Source organism: Drosophila gunungcola, chromosome 3R (genome assembly GCF_025200985.1).
Source record: "Drosophila gunungcola strain Sukarami chromosome 3R, Dgunungcola_SK_2, whole genome shotgun sequence".
NCBI lineage: Eukaryota > Metazoa > Arthropoda > Insecta > Diptera > Drosophilidae > Drosophila > Drosophila gunungcola.
In genome coordinates this window covers 8904955-8927909 of record NC_069139.1, presented here as the reverse complement: position 1 = coordinate 8927909, position 22955 = coordinate 8904955, and the positions used below count along the sequence as shown (strand labels likewise).

The 22955-nt window shown below is 42.9% G+C and overlaps 1 protein-coding gene across 36 annotated transcripts in view; it reads left to right on the top strand.

The window, feature by feature from the left end:
• LOC128266780 (protein lap4) overlaps positions 1-22955 on the top strand; it is a 61715-nt gene that overhangs the window by 19154 nt on the left and 19606 nt on the right. For 17 of the 36 annotated variants that reach the window (XR_008269112.1, XM_053003526.1, XM_053003521.1 and 14 more), the window contains exons 5-22: positions 347-765; positions 1338-1412; positions 4558-4772; positions 5415-5720; positions 5784-5863; positions 6052-6314; positions 12331-12932; positions 13054-13254; positions 13318-13504; positions 13915-14198; positions 15097-15381; positions 17414-17524; positions 17824-18003; positions 18387-18545; positions 18636-18849; positions 18917-19005; positions 19080-19358; positions 19434-19766. Coding sequence is in view for 35 of the 36 variants with exons in the window: in XM_053003526.1 (XP_052859486.1) it covers positions 347-765; positions 1338-1412; positions 4558-4772; positions 5415-5720; positions 5784-5863; positions 6052-6314; positions 12331-12932; positions 13054-13254; positions 13318-13504; positions 13915-14198; positions 15097-15381; positions 17414-17524; positions 17824-18003; positions 18387-18545; positions 18636-18849; positions 18917-19005; positions 19080-19358; positions 19434-19766 (4282 nt within the window). In the remaining variant the exon portion in view is untranslated. Of the gene's footprint in view, positions 1-346; positions 766-1337; positions 1413-4557; positions 4773-5414; positions 5721-5783; positions 5864-6051; positions 6315-7147; positions 7231-11915; positions 12247-12330; positions 12933-13053; positions 13255-13317; positions 13505-13914; positions 14199-15096; positions 15382-17413; positions 17525-17823; positions 18004-18386; positions 18546-18635; positions 18850-18916; positions 19006-19079; positions 19359-19433; positions 19767-21313; positions 22924-22955 lie in introns of those variants that run through there. The other 19 variants (XM_053003552.1, XM_053003550.1, XM_053003545.1 and 16 more) reach the window with 9 other exon arrangements.

The window sequence follows — 22955 nt, the reverse complement described above, 5'->3', positions numbered from 1 at the left end:
TATTTATTTCAATAACTTATATTTTTTGGTATAAATATTAAATGTTGTTCTTTTAAATGCAAAAGCAGCTCAATCCTTTTGTATATTTATTGAGCTTACTAGTTTCGTATGCGAACACAGAACATTTTCTTATCTTATCTTGGTCGTACCAAAACATTTGCCAAGGCACAACAACAAATATTTGTAAACATAAAAAGCGCATTCAGAAAAATTGTATGTTATAGATGTTAAAGTATACAAACTTGCACTAGTTAATTTATATAGAAATGCACATTTAAGCACAATAAATCTTAACTATATTTAATTTTACCAACTAATTTAATTTCTCTATTTCTCTATTCTCAAGCTGTGAAAATATGCAAGAGCTTATTCTCACCGAGAACTTCCTCTCTGAGCTGCCCGCCTCCATTGGCCAGATGACCAAGCTAAGCAATCTGAACGTGGATCGCAATGCGCTGGAGTACCTGCCCCTGGAGATTGGCCAGTGTGCCAATCTGGGTGTGTTGAGTCTGCGGGACAATAAGCTAAAGAAACTGCCGCCGGAGTTGGGCAACTGCACCGTGCTCCATGTGCTCGATGTGAGCGGGAATCAGCTGCTGTATCTGCCCTATTCGCTGGTCAATCTACAGCTGAAGGCCGTCTGGCTGTCGGAAAATCAATCGCAGCCGCTGCTCACCTTCCAGCCGGACACGGATGCGGAGACGGGCGAACAGGTGCTGTCCTGTTACCTGCTGCCCCAGCAGGAATATCAGCCAATTACCCCAGGTGAGTGAGCGAGGATGATTCAGCAGAGCAGTAAATTCCCCAGTGGTTTAACCCAGTGGTTAGAGGTTGCTCCACATTTGGCGCTGTTTGCTCATGGTAGGCCGAATTTGGCCAAGTTATGTGCCTTTATCAGCACCTGACATGGATTCCACACGAGCTCTCTTGCCCCCTGCTCTCTATCGTTGTGCAATATCTTCAATCTATGCTCGTATTTCCGCGATAAGATAAACCGCAAAGTGAGCAAACATTGCCAACAAAACGAGCGCGCTATCCAAAATTGTTGTGTACGTCGTACATGTGTGTGAACCTTTCACTATCTTTCTGGGTGAACAAAAAATATATACAAAACTCTGGCAAGACTTTTTAATTCAATTTCAATGTTATCCTAGCAGCAAGTTTTTCACCTATTTATGTGACTAAAATTATCTTCTAACCGTGCTTTCGGCACAATTTTTCCATAATTGTGTTCCATACTGATTTCTATTATTTTCTTTGCATTCCGCCACGTCACCACGCGCTCTTTCCAACATTGCACTCTACTCACCCTCTATTTTATGTTCATCCAATCAAAGACTATCCACCCATGACGCTTTATAGATCAAGCGAAAAATTCGATTCAACGGAATTCTTCAGTTATCAGCAAAAAGGTTTGCGTTGAGTATTACCTTCTTTGTCAATATCAATATCAATAACACAATACACGCTATATCTGCCAGTTAACCAGTCTGTGCGGTAGAGTTGCTTGTTTGGAATTCACGATTCATGATTTGAATTTAAAATTGCGTTAAGTTTACTTTAAAGTTAATGATTTTTGAAATGAAACTCTACTGTATTGGCTCGCCTCATACTTGTAGCATGACCGCTCAACATTTGCATGTCCGCTTTGTTGTTATATATGTGAAATTTAAAATATACTCTTAGCTGCTTACTGATCATGTGTGTTTTATGGTTTTAGAATTTGGGATAAAAACACACAATTAAACAAAACCTAAACTAAACTAGAGTAATAAACAAAAGTAGAAAACATTTAAATTAAATTAAAAACAAAAATGGGAATTATAAGTATTATAACAAATATGACATACAAGAATACCACACCCATTCCGGTTGACATTTAACCAACTGAACTCTGTTTTCTCGGGTTCTTCTTAGATAGAAGATAGCATCAAAACACCTTTGGTTGGAAAATCATCTTGGTCTGGCCAAAAGCCCGTCGGATTGTTGAGTGTTTGAAACAAAAACACTAACCGGTTTTCCCCCAACACCAGCCAATGACGTCATGACAACAAGTTGTGTGTGTTTTTTTTTTTTTAGTTGGGTGTCTTAGGACCGGGCGTTGGCTGCAAAAAACATGAATATATGTTTTCTATACATGAGTGAATACTCTCGCACACGCAACGTATGGCGATGGATGATAAAAGAGTGTGTTCGATTTGGCTTGTTTGATTTGATTATGTTATTATTTTGTGTTTATATTCCATTCATTTGATGGCAGTGGCTGGAAGTATTCGCTCCATGCGTTTTTCCCATCGCACATCAGTGCCGTTTATTCGATTGGTTCCCACACGCCCAGAATTAAGAAAAAAAACCACTTGGTCTTGGAGAATGGGGAATGATTGGGATCTATTTTGCCCCCGAATTGATCAGTTTTAGCTGCCTGTCAGTGGCAGCATGCCAGATCAAAGCGGCCAAACAGAAGCACAAACGATTTGTTTGTTGTAGCCTGCAAAATTGCCAAGATTGCCGAGATCCATTACCATTTAATCTTTGTTTCTATATTCTTCCCAGGCATAAATAGCCCTGCCATTTGGGGCACTTGAGTGATGTCAACGGGTGTGACGTCATGGTGGGACTGGGTGGCAGTAGTAGGCCTTTAAAAACTGGGGCAAGATCGGCATGGAATGTAATTATGTGTATGACGCTGCGTTGGTTAATAATATTAATCGCCTGGCTCGTTTCGATGTGGTACGTGTGTGTATGCCACCAAAACTAACTGTTGATTAATGGTCTGTCACAGCGGCTACAGTGGAACCTGACTGGGTTGCCTTATCAAATATTTGATATGAAAAATCCAATTCATTTGAGTTTTATTTTCAAAATTATACTGTAAAATAGAAATCAGACTTGAAGTGCAAAAGTAGTTTATAGAAGTAATACCCAAAACATAATATTTTCATAGAAACTAAACTATTTCTCAATAAGAGAAATACAAATAAGGCTTAGAATGCAGGTTTAAACTCTTTGTTATAGAAATGCAACTAAAAAGTAAAGGAGTTATGTCATTTAGTATTGAATTAAGACTTAAACTTTAACTAGAGACAGTAGTAGTTTATTTTCAAGACATACTTAAATTTCATAATATCAAATACATTTTATTTTAATCCTAAGTCTGAAGTTTGTCTGTAAATATGCAAATGAGCTAGCCTTGAGTCGAAATCGTTTATGCCCAGTTCTTACTGTGACATTCACTGATTGAGTGCCGCATGAGTCAACCTGTATTTGTTGTTACCAATGTTGCTATTGTGGTTTCTGCTCTGTGGCGTAGTTGCCTCCCAATCGAAATGAATGTATAAGTGGATATTGTAACTGTTATTAGGCTTCCAAACGTGTTTCGGCCTCTTCGTTTGCCTATAAATAGCTTGTATCATCAGTATATTTGGAGAACCAACTTGTCTGGTGACCGACGTGTTTGACTTATCATTTCGCAAACGATCAATGGTCAATGACGGATTAAGTGCACACAAAGCGAGAGCACAAATAACACACATAACTCAGCCAATTTAGACGAATGTGTGAATAGTTTCAAGATCAAACTCGTTTTTATTGTTTTCCCCGCATATCTTAGAGCCATGTAAGCTCTGTTCAAATTATCCAATTAAAGCCGCTAGCTGACGGTCATGAGACTTGGGCACCCAGAAAAACAAGAGGAAATAATTTTGACTACGACAACGACGCACCCCACGACATGGCCTCTTATTATTATCATTGCCATTACAAGTCGTCTTTCATTTGCATAAATCTTCATCTTTGCTTAACTCGGACTCCCCACTGGCACCCGAATTTGTTTGTTTGTCTATGCTAAAATCGGTAACGATTGTAAGTTACGACTGCGCCGGACATTCGGCAATTGTGGATGCAGCAGCTACTTGGGCTCAGCCGTAGGCACTTCCTGCCTCGAAAACAGCGATTTGCATTTGTTTATGGCTGTAAAAGCCATCCCCTGCACTTGCTGCGTAGATAGATTGATTGGCCAGTGGGTTGGGGGTCGGTTGGTTGGTGGGTGATGATGGAATCACAGATTCTGGGGCCCCCTGATTGCGCCCCACATGTTGCAACTTTTATGTTGTTTACACGACGCGGTGCGAAAAATTTACGGCGCACACACTTCTCATAAGCGCTTGATGGATTAGCCAGTGGACGGACGAACTGGACTGGACTGGACTGAACTGTTTGGTCCAGCAGACCTGGCCAAAGTGTTTACGCCCGGTGGCCAAAAATAGTGGTTTGCCCCTCGTAGTTCGTGGCTGGCTTTTAATGGTCAGTTTATTTATTGATTTGTGCGAAACCAAAAGCGTAGACCATTAAGCGTTGCGAATATAATTCTGTTTGTATATAATAAATATCGTTGTTTGCATATATTTCATATGTATTATATATCCCAACTACGTAGTAAAATGTGTGTGCATGGGCATGCAGTTCAACTAATCTCCCACCATTTTCGAGCCCCAAAACACCTCATCGCACCATTGATTTATATGCTAATGGAATTCGTTTGATTTGCCCCTGAAACAGCCCGCGATCTGGAATCTGATTCGGAGCCGTTCGAGGAGCGCGAACCGTCGCGCACCGTGGTCAAGTTCTCGGAGGAGGCCACCCAGGAGAAGGACACGCCCTTCGTGCGCCAGAACACGCCGCATCCCAAGGATCTGAAGGCCAAGGCGCAGAAGCTGAAGGTGGAGCGAAGCCGGCACGAGGAGCATGTCAATCTGGTCACGCTGCCGGAGGAGGTGAGTGCTGGTTTCGATCCGAATGCCAAGCTTCTGTTGTGTTTCCATCGCTAGGTTAAGACGAGGTGAAAGTATACACCTTCCACCGCAAATATACGATTGCTTTCATACAATGTTGTGCTTTCTTGGCCAATACTAATCCTAGAAATAAGGCTCATTAAGTAGAAGTAGAAAATATCTAACCGGGCATGATAGAAAAAATTGTTGCTGGGCTTGATCTATGCAAATTTGCTATATAATTATTTGGTAATATTTTTAAAACTGTTCAATAAGTCTAATACTAAGTAGAATAGAGAAAGACCTAACCTAGTCTAACTGGAAATAATAGAAACCGTAGAGATTGTAGCTTTAATTTAAAAGAAATTTAGTTTTACAAATATTTACATTTAAAATACATAGTGAATCCAGGCCGTTCAATCTTCCTAATAATTTTTAGCTTTATTGATAATTAACTAAGTAGTTATTCGGGCGAAATACGCCTACAAATTAATTAACACATGATGCTTTGGTAAAATGCATATAACTTACATATATTTTACTCACTATGCTAAGTAGAAGCTATATTTACACGCAATGATTTTGGGAATTGTAGAATGTAGTATGTGTATGTTAAGTAAACAAAATTTCCCCTTTCTTTCGCAGAACGGCACCAAAGTAGTCGAGACGCCAACCGAGACCCGAACCATTGCAAATAATCACCAACAGCAGTCAGCACAGCCAGTGCAGCAACCAGCCATTGGTGTAAATTCCAAACAGCCAGTGGTTGTGGGTGTAGTTACTCCTAGCACATCAACAGTCGTTTCACCAACAGTACAGGGTGGCTCAGAGGGCACCAGTACCACCGCCAATAATGTGAAGGCAGCAACAGCAGCGGTGGTTGCCGAATTAGCAGCTACTGTTGGTGCCACTGATGAGGGTCAGGATGACGATGAACAGGAAGATGAGTTTGTAAGTTTCAGGATGGAAAAATATCAAATGATGTACTAAATCTTGACCTTCTTTACTCCTCAGGAATCCGATCGCCGAGTGGGCTTTCAGGTGGAGGGCGAAGACGATGACTTCTACAAACGACCACCGAAATTGCACAGAAGGTGAGAATAAGAAAAATTACATTTAATTCGAACGTAGGTTAAAGTTTTCTTTGGACCTATAAACAAGAGAACTTTAAGCCTATTTTGTGTAGCTTTTATTATATTAAGCAGCCATTTGTCAGTTGTTAGTTCTTGCTTTAGTTAATAATTAAATTACTAACTAATTTCCATATTATTTTTCTGTACAGAGACACTCCGCATCATCTGAAGAACAAGCGTGTCCAGCATTTAACCGACAAGCAGGCCAGCGAGATCCTGGCAAATGCCCTGGCCTCCCAGGAGCGAACTGACACCACACCGCAGCACTCGTTGTCCGGCAAAGTGACATCGCCCATCGAGGAGGAGGAGCAGCTGGAGGTGGAGCGGGAACAGGACCAACAGCAGCATCCGTTCGACTCGTCGCTCTCGCCCATTCCAGGTGGCAAAACAGAGGCACCGAGCACCGACCCAGGTAAATACCGAAATTGTTTCAATTAATTACATCTATATTGCTCTATCTCTGTGCACTGTCTCGAAAATGGCCAGAGTGCTTTGAGGCTAGCTTGCACTGATGGCAAATCGATAAGAGGCGGTATATAGGCGAGGACTGCTAATTTTCAGTCATTTGCCAACTGGCTGACCTGAAAGGGCGGATACTGAAGTGGAAATTTAATTGGCATCCCCTCTGACCCCCTTGAATGCAAAGTGAAACCACAAAGAGACCACCCATGATCTCTTTTAATTGTTTCTGCACTCCACACGCCATCTAGGCATAAATACATTTGAGGGTTTTTTCGGGTCTATGTCCATCAATGCCCAGTACTTCCGACATAATTATAGCAACACAGAAAGAAAAAAGAGAGCTACGCGATTAAAAGCGTGTTGCACAGGTGTAGAAACCGAGTTGGGCTTGTGAAATACACGCAACAGTTGAGCATTAACTCAAACTTGGCCTATAAATAGGTAAGGCACGTAGTTGCCGCTTATCAGCCAACGATATCTACCTGCAAAAGCTGATAAAAGCGAGCAGAGATAGTGGAAAAACAGTGCAAACCTCACTCAAAACGGGGTAAACAAGCAGAGAGCGAGCCGAATGAGGCGATAAAAAATGGTGCAAATGAAACTGAAATGAGTTGCCTCATTATATATATTTTGCTAGGGCTGACTACCGACTACCGACTACCTGGGAAAATTGAGAGTGAGTAGAGCTGGCAGAGAGCTACGGAACGGAGAGACCAGACCGAGTGCAATTGCCAGACTTTGCGACCGGGTCTGGGCGTTTGGCCCACTCGCCGCCTGCTTTAGTCATTCTTCAGTTACGCTTGCGTTTTGTCAACGTCGCGAGAGACGCGCTACATTCGTCAGCAGCTCACCGTATATTTGCACTTGTTATTATACGCTGTTTTGTTTTATTTATTTATTGTTTTTGTTTTTTTTTTTCGTTTTATTGGCATTCAAAACAGAGAGCCAAGATCTTGCACAATAACAATAGCAGATGCTTCTCACGCAGATAGCCGTACCTTGACTTAGTCAGCCATAAAACGAAAGAAAAAATAACATTTCATTGTTAAATACTTCTCAAGAAGAGAGTGTGAAATGTTTTTTGCTTCGATTTTATTTCTTTCTGCTTACGTGTTTTGTTGTCTCGGGGCGCTTATTGTTATCGATTTTTGTCAGTTGTCTGTCATAATTCCTTTATGGAAAAGGCTGGTGGCAGAAAAAGCAGCAGCAGCAGCAGCAGCAGCAGCAGCAGCACTGACTCAGTCGTCTGGAAAGTTTCTTACATTGCGCATACGCAGCGTATGATGGCCCGGGGCCATAATTGAATTTCAACTGCACTCCTCTGTCAATGCAAGTGCTCAAGGTTGTGCGCCGCAACGAAAGGGAAACCTCAGGCCAAATAGCCTTCCCTATTTGCATTTCGGCTGCATATCCCCGAAAATGAGCTACTTGAAAGTAAATTTAGTCTTGTTTATATAGCAAGCATTGCCGGGTTTCTGTTGGATATTTGCAGATGGCAAACATGAAGAGTGTGCTTCGGTTCGGTTCGGTTGCGTGCATATCCGGTTTCCCGGAATTTCCTTCGCCTTTGCACAGATTTTTCTGGTTAGATATTGCAAACGCTTCGGCAATACAATCAACATTTGCACAATTCCTTTGACATTCCTCCGTTCTCGTCCTATTTTTTGAATTTTCTTCTATTTTCTTTTTGTTGCGGGAGCCAGGCAAACAATAAGATGCATTTGCTGCACATTTCCTGCAGCGTTCTTAAAGCTCAGAAACCATCTTTTGAACAGAACAGAGCAGAGCAGAGTTGAGCAGAAAAACACCGTCCGAGTCGACCAATGTTGGCCAATAAATAAACCGTTGATAAGCTCAAGGCAATGGCATTCATTATTTATGTATTGTATCGTTGATTGCATGGAATTCTTATTGAATTTTTCCCTCAGTATGTTGCGTGTTCGTCGATGTGTGCGCATATGATTGTTTGTCGGTTTCCCGGTTTGTCGGTTTCCCAGTTTGTTTGCTTAGTGCGCCCTTTTCATCACTGATGTTACAAAGTATGCATTATTATTTGCTGTTCTCTTGCAGCTCTTGTGCAAACAGCAATTTTAACTATTTGCTGTTGGCATTCTTTCTATCATGGCCATCAAACAAACACGATTCCGGCTTTTTGTCGAACGGTTAAGTTTTAGCCATGAACTCGTGGCGCTGGGCCTTGTGCAATTCACAGTTGCATGCTAAGTTTATCGTTTAAACCGTCACTACCCGGTTGGATAATTTCCCACCCCACCGCCCGCTGCCTCATCACTTGTGACAGTTTTCCCATCCCCCTTTTGGGACCCCGTCTTCCCATTTCCGCGCGAGAAAACAAACAAAAATGCAATAAACGCCAGCTGCAGCGGAGAAGAGAAGCATGTTCGGGTCAAAGAATTTCACTGCGTGTTTTCCAATATTTCCGCCGCCATGTTGATGGCATGGAAATGTGGAAAATTCGAGCAATTGTCGCAAAAGAGGAGGTGCAGAACTGGTGGCTGTCCCAAAACCAAACCAAGCGAACATTGGTTTGTCAACAAACATTGATGCCCCAGCTTGCAGTCAAAATGAGCCAACGTTGTGGTTTTCATTGCCAAAACGTTGTTCTCGCGCATGATATCATCATCCCTTTCGTTATAAGCACATTAATCAGCCACGCAAATAGTCAGCCACAAAAACTATGCTCTGCACTGATAACAGGAAATAACGTATACGACAGGTGGACCAAGGTCATTAACCACCCACTTGACTTTGCGCTGTCTGTACTGGGCTTGGTCGCCCGCCGTTGTAATGTTCGTATGTGTCCAAAAATTTCGTAATGATTCACAGAGCTGACGCCTTATCGCCAGTTTGTTTTACTACGGTTTCGCTTTGTGCTTTTTCCCCCTTTTTGGGCCTTCTTGTTTTGCTTTATCACATTGGCTTAGGCATTCCAAAGTTTGATTAGATAACAGTGTTGTGAACGCAAACCTTTTCTCTCTATGTCGAAAATGCCTCAATGCAGTGAAAATCGAAACAGAACAGTCAGTTTGATGGAGGGAGTTTAGTGTGCCGTTGTTGTTTGAATATTTCAGTGTTTTTTATGCTCCCATAAAAACTTTGTTCATTAATTTTTGTCGCCACGGTCGGTTTTGTTGATTCCCAAAGCTTAACACTTGCAATTTGTCAAAAGCGGCAGCATCGCTATCCGCCATTTAACCTGGCCGGCAATTAATCATTAGGCCTGCCAGTTTCCCATAACTATAGCATTTTTCATAAGCGTTGCAAAAAGGGGGGAAAAAACAAGTTCAGCTCACGTGACATCGCAAAAGGGCTTTAAGTCGCTTTAAGCGCTCTCGATTACTTGATCTCTTGCCATTGATAATGTCGGGGTAATTAAAATCGATTGATTCCATGCGGTCATTGCCTCAATTTCTATCAGATGGGAAAGCGAAGCGAAATTTGCATGAATGAGAAAAACTTCTGGCCACCAAGTTTTTGTTTTTTCACTTGTCATAACGAATATGACAAGTCGAAGCTGCAGGAGTGCTATTCGCATCTTGGCCACAGATTGCCAGGAGGCAAAAAGACAGGGGAATGAAATATGATTTCAGGCTTTGGCATGTGTCCATGCTGTTGGCTAATTTCCCAGGGACAGAGTCTTTCTCCTCCAGGTCATTTACATATAAATGACTAAACAAAAAGAGACCAGCGGACAAGAGAAACAACCGTCTGGGCATCTCCAGAATACCATGCCATTGATTTGGAATTTGGCATTTGTCAGCTACCCAGAGATTCAGATTCATAGCCAGCGTACAAATGCTAATGCATTCGTGGAATCATCATTTCTTATTGCCACTTCTTCGATGGAATTTTACGACTTGTTCTCGTCTCTTGCTGTATTTAAATTTTTATATGTTTATGTTTATACTTATGCCATTTATTTAACGGGAAGGACAAAAACGGTGGGCTCCTCATTGAGCTGCACGCGTGATGTCATCGTAAAATGCTTAAATGCCCGCTTAAGTGGGTGCCGCAAAAAGTTCACAGACACTCTGGCAATCAGTAAAATAAGTGTGATAAGAAATATGAGGAAAACAAATGACTTTATGCGATCCTTCTTGCAGTTCCTGTTTCGTATTAAAACTTCACTTTCCCCTCGCTACGGAAAGATTGCCTATATTCCGGCGTCCCCAGGAAACCGGAATAAAAACACACAGCACGTGTCATTTGTTCTCCTCCCCGGGAAAAAATCTTATTTTGTTTTATGGCTTTTTTCCTGGTTTTGTTGCCTCTGACCGTTTTTCTCCCACTCATCTGAGTGAAAAGCATGAAAAGATGGCTTTTGTCTGAACGTATGCATGTGTGGGCGAAATATCCATAAAAATGTCTTTCGCTTACACATTTGTCCGACAATTCTGAGAATCAAATTGGGAACTGAATGAAGGAGATGAAGGGATGATGGCATTTAAAACATTTAAACATTTGCCACAACACCTTCGCTTTAACTTTCCCATAGAAATGGTTGAATTATGAAACACAAACACAAACTTGCGTCGTCGTCGTCGTCTGTGAGCAAAGAAAACAAATTTTCTGAATACCCCACTCAACTTACCAAACTCAATAATGGCACATCGAGTGAATGGCTGGCAATGGCAAAATCCAGCAATATTAATGTTGACTTGACAGGCAGACAGGAGCCGGAATGCCAGAGATTCGCTCTGTCTTTTCATTTATGCATTGATTAACATGAAAACTCGAATACAATTACAAAGTAAAATTGTCTCGGGAGCAAAGAGAGCAGCCTCTGTTTTCCCCACTCCCCCCGCTCAAGGATTCCTGACAGTCGGGGAAAACAAAATCATTTTGTTGGCCAAAGTGCCGACGGATTTATTGAGTGCAAATCAGCAATAGCGAAAATGAAAGCAATAAATGTGTTTCTGGGAAGAGAAAAGTTGCTGGCACTCATCTTCTTTACACTGGGAAGCCGGTTGCCAGCCTCTTCTCACCTGAGGGACGTCGTGGAGTTTTCTGGCAGACTGTCTGTTTATTTATTTAATAATTATACAAAGTCGTTTCAGGGGGCTGAGGGCTGGGTATTCACAGCTCGGGGGATTTGAGGGGTCTCATCCAAGGTCGTTGCTTTAATTGCGGTGTCTAGTGGGGGGGGGGGGAAATATGGCTTGCGCACCGGTTCATTGACTGCTGTTTATGGCCAAGCGCCAGATGCTGTTGGCCAACTTTGGGTCATTCAATTTGAATGTCATTAAAGCCAAATTTATGCTAAGCACAAATCTTTTTAGATATTTGCTTTGTGTGTGGGATGTGTTTAAAATTTGATTAAATCAACGTCAATCAAAATTGTAATAGTATAATTTCACTGATGCTCTCACATTGATGAGGTTTTCCATGCCAATGCACTCGATTGGATGCATATGGGGTGCTTTAGCTTTTATCTATTCCGCTGGCAGACACAGATCGATTGCGTTTCTGCAGCGGAACAGCATGAAAAGTTAGCTTCTTGGCATATTAAAAAGTGCAGTCAAATAAAAAATAGGTTGCCTTGTCTGGACAAGATGCCTGGCAGCTGCTTATATTAAAAAGTGCACTCAGATAAAAAGCAAATCAAGTCATGTTCAATGTCAAAATCAAAGTCAAAGAGGGCAACAACACCCTGCCCCGAAATGGCCAGCGTAGCAATGGAAACTTTGGCTACTCGGGAGCCGGAAGCGGTCGCAACAGTCCTGCGATGAGCAGTCTACGCAGCTCACTGGCCTCCTCGAACAGGAGTCCCAGTGGATCGCTGCAGCGAAAGGGCAAAAGAGTACGCATAGTGACCAGCTATGATCCAGTGGATCGCGATTACGAAAGGCAGAGGCAGCACTATGGTAACATTTTGCGAAATGTGTAGATTTAATTTCTTTCCTCTAAATAACCAAATTATTAATGAGTTAATCTCTTTCATTTTTCAGACAACTTGGATGGCGTTACGGAACTGCGTTTGGAGCAGTACGAAATCCACATCGAACGCACTGCAGCCGGATTGGGTTTGAGTATTGCCGGTGGCAAGGGTTCCACGCCCTTCAAGGGCGACGATGATGGCATCTTCATATCAAGGGTCACCGAAGCCGGACCCGCTGATCTGGCTGGCCTCAAAGTTGGCGACAAGGTGATCAAGGTCAATGGCATTGTCGTCGTGGATGCGGATCACTATCAGGCGGTGCAGGTGCTGAAAGCCTGCGGTGCCGTTCTGGTGTTGGTGGTGCAGCGCGAGGTTACCCGGCTGATTGGACACCCCGTGTTCAGCGAGGATGGCAGTGTGTCGCAGATCTCGGTGGAAACGCGGCCCCTTGTAGCGGAGGTTGTCCCTCCAGCTGCATCCGTTAGCCACGAGCGATACATCCCGGCACCCATTGAGGTTGTGCCCCAACAGCAACAGCAGCAGCAACAGCTTCAGCAACCAATTCAGCAGGTGGCCGCCATGCATGGCTATTCGGGCAACGTGTTTGCCACACCCACCGCCGCACAAGCTGTGCAGCCTGCTGCCCCCAATGGATTGCTACTGAATGGCAGGGTGTGTAGCACATGAAATCCCCGTAACCAAAATCCAACTCTAACATTTCTGTCCTGTTCTCTGCCCTTCATTATTTGTGATATGTGATTGATTTCTGGTTTTTGATTTGTGGTTTTTCCAGGAGGCGCCACTGAGCTTCATCCAGCTGCACACGACGCTCATCCGCGATCAGATTGGCCAGGGACTGGGCTTCAGCATTGCGGGCGGAAAGGGCTCGCCCCCGTTCAAGGACGACTGCGATGGCATTTTCATATCACGCCTCACCGAGGGTGGACTGGCGCACCGCGATGGCAAAATTATGGTGGGCGACAGGGTCATGGCGGTGAGTGGGTGAAGCCGGAGGTTTCCAATCTCTGACCCAAGCTAATGGCATTTCCCTGTACAGATTAACGGCAACGATATGACAGACGCACATCATGACGCAGCCGTCGGCTGTTTGACTGAACCGCAGCGATTTGTGCGTCTGGTGTTGCAGCGCGAGTACCGAGGTCCTCTAGAGCCGCCGACGAGTCCGCGCAGTCCGGCCGTGTTCAACTCGTTGAGCCCCTCCGGTTATCTGGCCAACCGACCAGGTGGGTATTCGATTGGGTATACGATAGTTTGAACAATTGGTTCATTTGATTATTTCCACTTGTAAAAGTGGATATTAAGGGTATAAGGGTGATATGCCTTCTATAATTCTATCTTCAAATTTATCTAAATCAAATTTGTTGTATAAATTTATTTATTTATTTTTTTTTGTTCTTATTTATTTATTTTTATTTGTTTTTGTTTTTGTTTGTTTTGTTTTATTTTTTTTTTTTGGCATTTGCACGAACTTTTAAGAGATTTTTTTTATAACAAGTTACATTTCATTAGCTAAACTTTGAATTTAAAAACTGAAATTTAATTCAAAATTATACTTTCCATTAACAAATTGTTTGTAAGGAGGTTAGATATTTTCCTGAATAACCTAGGGTTTCCCTAACTCAATTTCCAACAGCTAACTTTGGCCGAGCGGTGGGAGAAGTGGAGCAGCCCTACAAGTACAATACCCTGGCTTCGAGCATGCCCACAGTCACACCCACAGCCACTGTGCCAGCTAGCTTGAACAACAATAATAATACGCTGCCCAGCAGCAAAACTAATGGATTTGCAGCTGCCGCCACGATAGACAGTGCCACCGGACAACCAGTGCCGGCTCCACGTCGCACCAATTCCGTTCCGATGGGCGATGGAGACCATGGAGCGGCCTCCACCTCCAGCGGTGATTCTGGCGAAGCTCAGGTAAGGCCATTTTCTTTGGTAGTTGTGTAGACTCTAGTCTAGTTTTCCGTTTAGTCAGTTGCACGTCATTTTAATGTTGCCCATAAGCTCGTTATGTTACTTTTTTGTTTGTTACAATCATTATCAGTTGGTAGGATTAAGAAAATTACAAGTGTCTAAACTTACGCTGCAGTATCCGAAATTCTTTGATTAGCCCAAAATAAAGGTAAGTACCAAAATTAATTTAATAACAAACTGCAGCGTAAGTCGTCCACGCAAATTGTTGTTGATATTTGGCGTCCCAATAAAATTCAAAACATAAACATGAACACAATTAATAGTCGTAAGATACCTAATATGTGCTAATCCATATCTCCGCCAGATTATCAATTACTCATAACCCTAGCTGCTAGAACTATATATTTGCTCATCTACTCGTATGTTTAACGAAATTGTTTGTGTTTGTTTTGCATGTGCCCAGTGCGCCTTGTTTGTCCTCCCAATGCTACAAATATGCTCATTCCAAACATATAGTCGAATTACAAGTCGACCAATTAGAGACTAAGATTGCACTGATTTGTGTCCCAGCTTCGAAGCACCCATACACAAAAAAAAAGAGTCAAAAAGCTAGGGAGCGCTTGAAGGACTGTATATATACTACTGATAATCATAGTTAGGCACAATAGCTTAGTTATAGATCTAACGATAGCTTCATAGCCCATCAAAAAGTGAAACCAAAATTTACAAAAACCAACATATTTTTGTTTCTTTTTCTCTGAACCACCAACCCCCCAAAAAAATGTCTTGCTTAAAACCGAAATATCCGAAAACTTTGCTAAACCCAAAAAACCACGTAACAACGTAATTATCCAACCAACCAACCAACCGAACCCACGAAACCACGACCATATGGGCGCAGCCTTCCTCGTTGCGACCGCTGACCAGCGATGATTTTCAGGCGATGATCCCGGCACACTTCCTCAGCGGCGGCAGTCAGCATCAGGTGCATGTGGCCCGGCCCAACGAGGTGGGCGTGAGTGCCGTCACGGTGAATGTCAATAAGCCACAGCCGGATCTGCCCATGTTCCCGGCGGCACCCACCGAACTTGGCCGCGTCACCGAGACCATCACAAAGTCCACGTTCACGGAGACGGTGATGACGCGCATCACCGACAATCAGTTGACGGAACCCCTGATCAGTGAGGTGACTATCTCCACATCCCGCATACACTAAAAGCCAGGCAGCGAGTCTAAGAGTTATCGAATCGTTGTGTAAAAATCACAAGCAAAGAAATCCGGACACACACCTACCTTCTTCTTCTCCGAGACGAACTGAATATCTGTATAAAAGAACCAAAAAAACATATGTAGTATCTGCCACGGAATTCGAGCTTTTCTCGTCTCACCGCACAAGCACGCACAGTCCACCATAGTACACGAAGCACCCTACACCAAAATTTAATTTAATTTAAAATTAATTTATGATTTATGATTTTGATAAAGCAATTGGCACTTTGATATAATGGCCGCGCGTGCGTCCCACTATACTTTCAATTGGTATCGATTAAGCTGCATTTGCTAAATAAATATCTGTGCGTTTTGCAAACGATTTGATTTAACTATTGGTCAGAGGTCTGCCTTGGAGGCGCCGAGTTCACATTCGTTTCATGCCAAGCATTATGCAAAACATGCACATTGACAAGAGTTGTGATTGCTCCGACTAATTGAGTAGCAGTTGAGATGGAATTGGATTAAGTTGGTTAAGGCAAGGAGCTGGAAACTACTATTAAAGAAGAAGCATGCCACTCGTTTCTGTACTAAGCTAACTTTTCCTCTACTAACACCGGATAAATATACTTTCAATCTATCGTACAAAAATCTTGGTTTATATTTCTTCTACTAAACACTTAAAACATAAGCAATATATTATTAAATTGGAATTTGCGCTACTGCTTGAAGGGGTTCCTTAAATTATTATTATTTTCTTTTTTTTTTTGTGGGATACCCAGTGGAGAGCCAGGCCAAAACTTGAATTTTTAGTGTCCTTTGGCAGTAACAGAATCTATTCAAGTCACTAGGAAAGCGCTTTCGTTTTGAACGACAGAACGATTTACTCACTCACTTCCATAGAGCCACTCGAGTGTCCTTGCCGACGTGATGGAAATCCCGGCCAGAAATCTCAGAAACTCTGTGTGCATGTGGCAAGCTTTGTCACTACCCCACTTGCAACATAAATAAGTAAACCAGCAAACTATGCAACATGCAAACATCCTTAAATAATAAAGTGAGCCAACTACAACAGGGCCATGCCGAAAAAAGATATTCTAAATAAGTAAAAGTTCCCGATTTCGTTTATTTTGTGTGCAGTGAGGCCATAAGTAAACCTTAAATATTTCTGTTTGCTTTGGCAATCTCCATCCGTGTGTCTGATTGTGAGTGTAAACACTCTCCGGGGCAAAGCTAAATAAAATATTAAACTGTTTTTAATTTATTTTCCCCCTCTGTGTTTTCCGTTCGCCTCGAAGGCAGTTTTTCGATGACTTTGAGCTCGTAAGAATTCAATTTCTTTCGAGGTAATTGACAAAAGTTAGTAGTAGTTAGCCAGGTACATGTGTTTATTTGGCATCTTGACACGAATGTCCTTTGTGGCTTTGTCTGTGCAGCTGTCAGTTCAGGAGATAGTTTCTCGGCAATGGATCCGAAACAGAAATATCATGCTTTGATGTTTTAATATGTCAGCACTTGAGCTGAACGATGCTCACCTCAACCACAGACACCACAAAAGCTTTGTTTAAATCTGAGCGAAAGTGCTTGAAAAGTGGGTGGTCACCTCTCATACACTCATTTTCTGCACGTTGTTTAATCTAATATTAAGTTATTCATAAGAAAAACACAAGAGTTATTCATTACTTATTAAATGGAATCGCGCTCGAAACTCTTGTTTGATGTTTAATGAATACTCTGACTTAATTGCATGTCTTTGTTACTCGGTGTTTGGCTTGTCTTGGTTTTTGTTGTCTTACGAACGGAGTCCCCTCGGAATGTTTAATTTGTATATAAATGTAAATATCACCAACAATTTTGCACCCCCATTCGAACGCCAGCACATAAGCACTAGCACTCCTCATCCATGGCTCACATAATACACGGCAGACTCAGTAGGGTACTTAGCGTTAGGCCCATTGATTTGTGTTAACTTTGTGATGTGCTAACACGATTTCCCATTGTCTCTGTAGGAGGTTGTGCTGCCCAAGAACCAGGGCTCCCTGGGCTTCAGCATCATCGGCGGCACGGATCATTCCTGTGTGCCTTTCGGCACTCGAGAGCCTGGCATTTTCATATCGCATGTAAGTATGGGTATATTAACTAACAATCACCTGCAGCAACTGCCTCCCCCCAAATAAGAGGGCAGAAACTTTTCGAATTAAAACACTTGAGTGGCCGCACAACTTGCGTATGCAAATGAGCTGCTGCACAATTGTTCAGAATGCAATAGCTTGGTCGCTGGCTTCATTATAAGCGGCCAAACTAAACCAGCTGGCAGGCAAACCGCTTTAAACTTTCAAGTTTTTCGACCATTCATATTTTCTGCCAGCAGCTATATGTATAACAATTACCCTTGGGGGTTTCCCCTCAAATCCGACAGATTGTGCCCGGCGGGATTGCCTCCAAGTGCGGTAAGCTGCGCATGGGAGATCGCATATTGAAAGTCAACGAGGCGGACGTTTCCAAGGCCACTCATCAGGATGCCGTGCTGGAGCTCCTGAAGCCGGGTGATGATATCAAGCTGACCATTCAACATGATCCCTTGCCGCCAGGCTTCCAGGTGAGTTTACTTGTTAGGGACTTGTTAGCCCCTTGAGACCATCTTTAGACTGCTTTTGTACTGTAAATATGTATATTGTACATATATACTCTGCTTTGGATCTACTCCTTATTCCTCTATAATCAATTTCTGTATACTCTGCCACTGCTCACAACAAATTCAATACGCACAGAGCATAGAAGTAGTTTATGTAAAAACAGAGGTAAGCTCCTCTCGACTTTTGAGAGGGGAAATATTCCAATTAGTCAAATGCTTTTCTCCTACCTTTTGTTTCCATAGTTTTTTTGCATTGTTTTGGCCCCACAGATAGTCCCTAGTCCCGATTGTTGCTTAAACCAAGTGCTCGCTAATTTCCATCTCTCTTTGTTAATTTCGAATCGCAGGAAGTGCTGCTCAGCAAGACGGAGGGCGAACGGCTGGGCATGCACATCAAGGGCGGTCTGAACGGGCAGCGTGGTAATCCCGGCGATCCCTCGGACGAGGGTGTGTTCGTGTCCAAAATTAACTCGGTCGGTGCGGCCAGACGGGACGGAAGGCTTAAGGTAACGCACACTGTCTTGGACGCCCACCTTTTGTTGTCTGGGGAAAACTCGATTGAAACTTTCACCCCGCTTTCTACCGCAACCTTTCAGGTGGGCATGCGTCTGCTGGAGGTTAATGGACACTCGCTGCTGGGTGCCTCGCACCAGGATGCGGTCAATGTGCTGCGCAACGCTGGCAACGAGATTCAATTGGTCGTCTGCAAGGGCTACGACAAGTCCAATTTAATTCATTCCATTGGCCAGGCCGGCGGCATGAGTACTGGCTTCAACTCGTCTGCATCCTGCAGCGGTGGCAGTCGTCAAGGTACGTAATCGTGAGCTTAACGTCCCACTTGCGTCTTGCTTAAATTACTTTACTCTTTACTTACCAGGCTCGCGTGCCTCGGAAACGGGCTCGGAATTGAGCCAGAGTCAGAGTGTATCCAGTCTGGACCACGAGGAGGATGAGCGGCTGCGACAGGTGGGTACAGAATTTTTGGAAACTGGTTGGCTGAGCAGGTCCATAAACTGAATGATTTTTTTTTTTTTGTTCAGGACTTTGATGTCTTCGCCTCGCAGAAGCCAGATTCACAGCTGGCTGCTGCTGCCGCCCTGGTGCATGGCGCCCCATCGCCCACACCCCCAGCTGCCATCACAACCACAACAACAACGCCCACACCGACACCCACGCCAGTGGCATCCGCAGATTTAGCAGCGCCGGACACGCCAGCCACCCAGACCGTCGCGCTCATTCACGCAGAACAACAGGCCCATCAACAGCAACAGCAGACGCAGTTGGCGCCATTGGGTCAGGAGAAGAGCACCCAGGAGAAGGTAAGTGACACTCAATTGTTGGGCAGCTGTGGAAGAACTTAAACTTATGCCGTCGTTGTTTTGTTGGCAAATTAGGTGCTGGAAATTGTACGCGCGGCTGACGCCTTCACCACCGTGCCACCTAAGTCGCCGTCGGAGCACCACGAACAGGATAAAATACAGAAGACGACGACGGTTGTCATATCGAAGCACACGCTCGACACGAATCCAACCACCCCCACAACGCCGGCGGCACCTCTTCCCATTGCGGCCGCCGAGTCAGTGAACTCTGCTCCTGCTTCTGCCCCGGCTCCTACTTCTGCTCCGGCTGCAACCTCGGCAGGTTCAGTGCCAGTTGTTCCTGCCGTGGCCGTGCAGACGCAAACGACCTCGGCGGAGAAGGATGACGAGGAGCAGTCGCAACTACAGGTATGTACCCAACTACCTGACTGTGGATGCACGTCTCTTGTCTTGGCTTTAATGTCTGTGTGTGTGTACGTCTTTCAATATCTGTGCGTGTAATTTTCGTTTGTGTATATCGCCCGTCTGTGTGCGAGATACATGTACACCCATGTAACAGCTAACACGAACAGACAGTCGCCACCCAAAAATACCAAAAACAAAAAACTCAACTTAAAACCCAACTCAAAACCCCACCAATCTCTTAACTTGATTTTTGTTTCGTATTCAGCTTGTTATTTGTTTGTGTAACTTCACTAATGCCTTTGTCCTGTCACTGACATTGCGTGTACCGTGTTTGGAGTGCGTGCGTGTGTGTGTCAAAAATTGTAAAATATAAAAAAAAGAAAAAAAGACGGTAAACCAAAATCACCTCACCAATCATAAAGGTCACAAAACGGTTGTGATAAATCTGACATGTGATGCCAGTTGAAAATTAGCTAGTAAAACCCATAAGTTTTCAACTGAATTCACACGTAACAGCATGATAGCATCAGACCATTACACCTACCGACTGTAACTAAAAACAAAAATAATCATTGCATACTCTCCTCTCGTTCGAAACACTTTCATTCTCTCATGTGAGCACTGGCAAAACGCAAATGGCACAGCATCGATTTCCATTTCGTGCGTGCTGCTTTTGTTGCTGTTTTAAAAAGTTTTTCAGTTGCATTTGAATTAAAAGTGAATCAAAAATCTTTGCCTATCTCTGTGGGCTGCGCGTGAACATGTACCATGGGGCGTATGAGTTATGTGTTCTGCATGTGTCGGGTTTAGCTGCTCGCAGCTCCTTTGGCGGCAGAGGATGGCCTCACATTTATTGATATGGCAGCAGACAATTTATTATTTATTAGCATATTGGCTGCTGCTACTGCTGCTCTTGGCTTTTTGAGCCAGGTCCTTTGGCCTGGCTCACTCTGGCTCATTGTTTCGTTGTTGTTCGTGTTGTTGTTGTTGTTATTGTTGTTATTTATGCTACTTTCATATTATATTCATTTCAGTTTGCGTCTTTACTGTTACAGTTGTTGTTACCTGTTATTTTTGCCCCCACTGCGTAGGCGGCATTGTTTTTATTGTTAACGTTGCTTGTTGTTGGCCTTAAAGCATGCCCCATTTGAATTTGCATTGAACAGAGAAGGGAACAAAAAAAAACCAAAAGGGATTGAAATCATCAGGCATACATTTCAAATATATATATAAACATACATATACTTACTATATAGATGGCACGTATAATAAATGTAAATATAAATAATTCAAAAACTGCAGAAAGAAATTTCCATTAAAACGTCTCTCTTATCTTCTTCTCGTCCTTGTTCTTCTCTCATTCTCCAAAATTCCGTTCGATAATGTGCGCGCTGTACGTTGATTCTCAACAAATTGTTGATTTTCCGTTTTCACTTACAACTTTACATATTGTTTTTCTCAATCATTTCGCCATCTTGCGTTGGTTCTTTTTTTTTTTGTATTGTTTATCGCCCCTCCCACCCGCATTCCCGCCTTCGATTTCATTGCAGCTTACTGCTGAGCAGCGCATTGCTTAACAAGCGGATGTTTATCACCATAAGACTGAATATTTAGTTTAAACTGACAGAATACAAAGTGAAATGAAGGGACAGGAGGCAACAGCTTGAGTGTGCACCAACTGCAGGCACTACTATATTTGTACTAGAGGAGTTGTAATTTAAACAGAAAACTAGGATTTGAGGAAGCGTGTTCAAAGGGCCAAGAGTTACTACCCGCACTAGCCACTGAGCGTTTAAGGCGCTTCACTTCCGTACTTCCGCACTCGAAATTCAATCAAAAACTAAACGCTCTCAACTCAGCAAATGGTTTCAATGTCTCCCACTAGATCTCTGCCCCCCCTCTCTCTCTTGAGCTGCCGATTGTTAAAGTGTGTTCTTATCAACACTAACGGCAACAAATTCACACCCCAACATCCGCACCCCGGCAATTGTTGAGATGAAAGGAACTCACTACCAAATGTGTAAATGTATTTATCAACGCGGAGGGCTCTTAAAGTTGTCGCCATTTTGCGGCAGAAAGTATTCCACTTATACATATTGTCTTACAATGTTTATACTATGTGAAACCAAATGACATACATACACACACCCACTCTGTATATTAATAAATGTGGTAAAATGTGTGGCGTGCACACACAAAAGGTCCAATTATGCAACTGAATAATACTCATGAATAGAAAAGAGAAGAGGATTTCCGACAAAAAACTAAGCCGATGATAAAGGGCATCTTGTTATAACCTTTTAAAAGAGCCAAGCTATACCTACACTAGGGATATTTTGTTAAAGTATCTACTTAACTGTTACCACATAGTTGAACCTAAATCACACCGTATATGAAATACCCTTGACAGAATGAATAGGGCATTTCCATCCGATGATTGAGTTTTCCCCCACTTTCGTTGTTACCTAATGGTAGTTAAATTTAAAGCTAGCTAAATGGAATTCAAAGTGTGCATTTTTGATGTCAATAAATCTTAATGTATTTGTCGTAAAAAACCGCAAAAAATAGGTCAAACTTTTAATTGGTTTTTGGGAAAGCATTAGAGAATTGGATTTCTGAAGTTCTTTAGTTTTTCGTCCAGAAGTTTAATGCAAGAAAGTTTTCGTTTGATTTCGTTATTTTCCTTTTGCCATGTGACTCGTCTTTGTCTCCGTATCTGCTATTTTTCTGTGTTCGTAACGCTGCTGTTCGCTATCGCCATCGTGTGCCGAGTTCATCAACCCAAAATCATCACCCAGCAAATTGGCCAGAAGAGTCGCAGTCGCCGTCACTCACCTCATCATCAAGCAGAAAATCACTGGTAATTGGCTAATGGAAGCAGGTAGCAAAAGGAGCACCCAGAACAAAACCAAACAGAATCGTACAACTTTTGTGTGTTTCGTTCGCAACGCATCATCATCAACAACCAAAAAAAAAACCAAAAAAAAAACACAAAAAAAGCACCCTCAATTCATCCTCACTTTTTCACAAAATACTCCACCCCCATTATACCCACTCACCATTAACGCTGCACACTGCAATTTGTGTTCCAAGCTTGTGTGCGATGACGTTGCACCCGATAAACCAAAACAAAACAAAACCAAACTAAAACGAATCTATACCGAACTAAATGAGCAATCCACCAATACAATC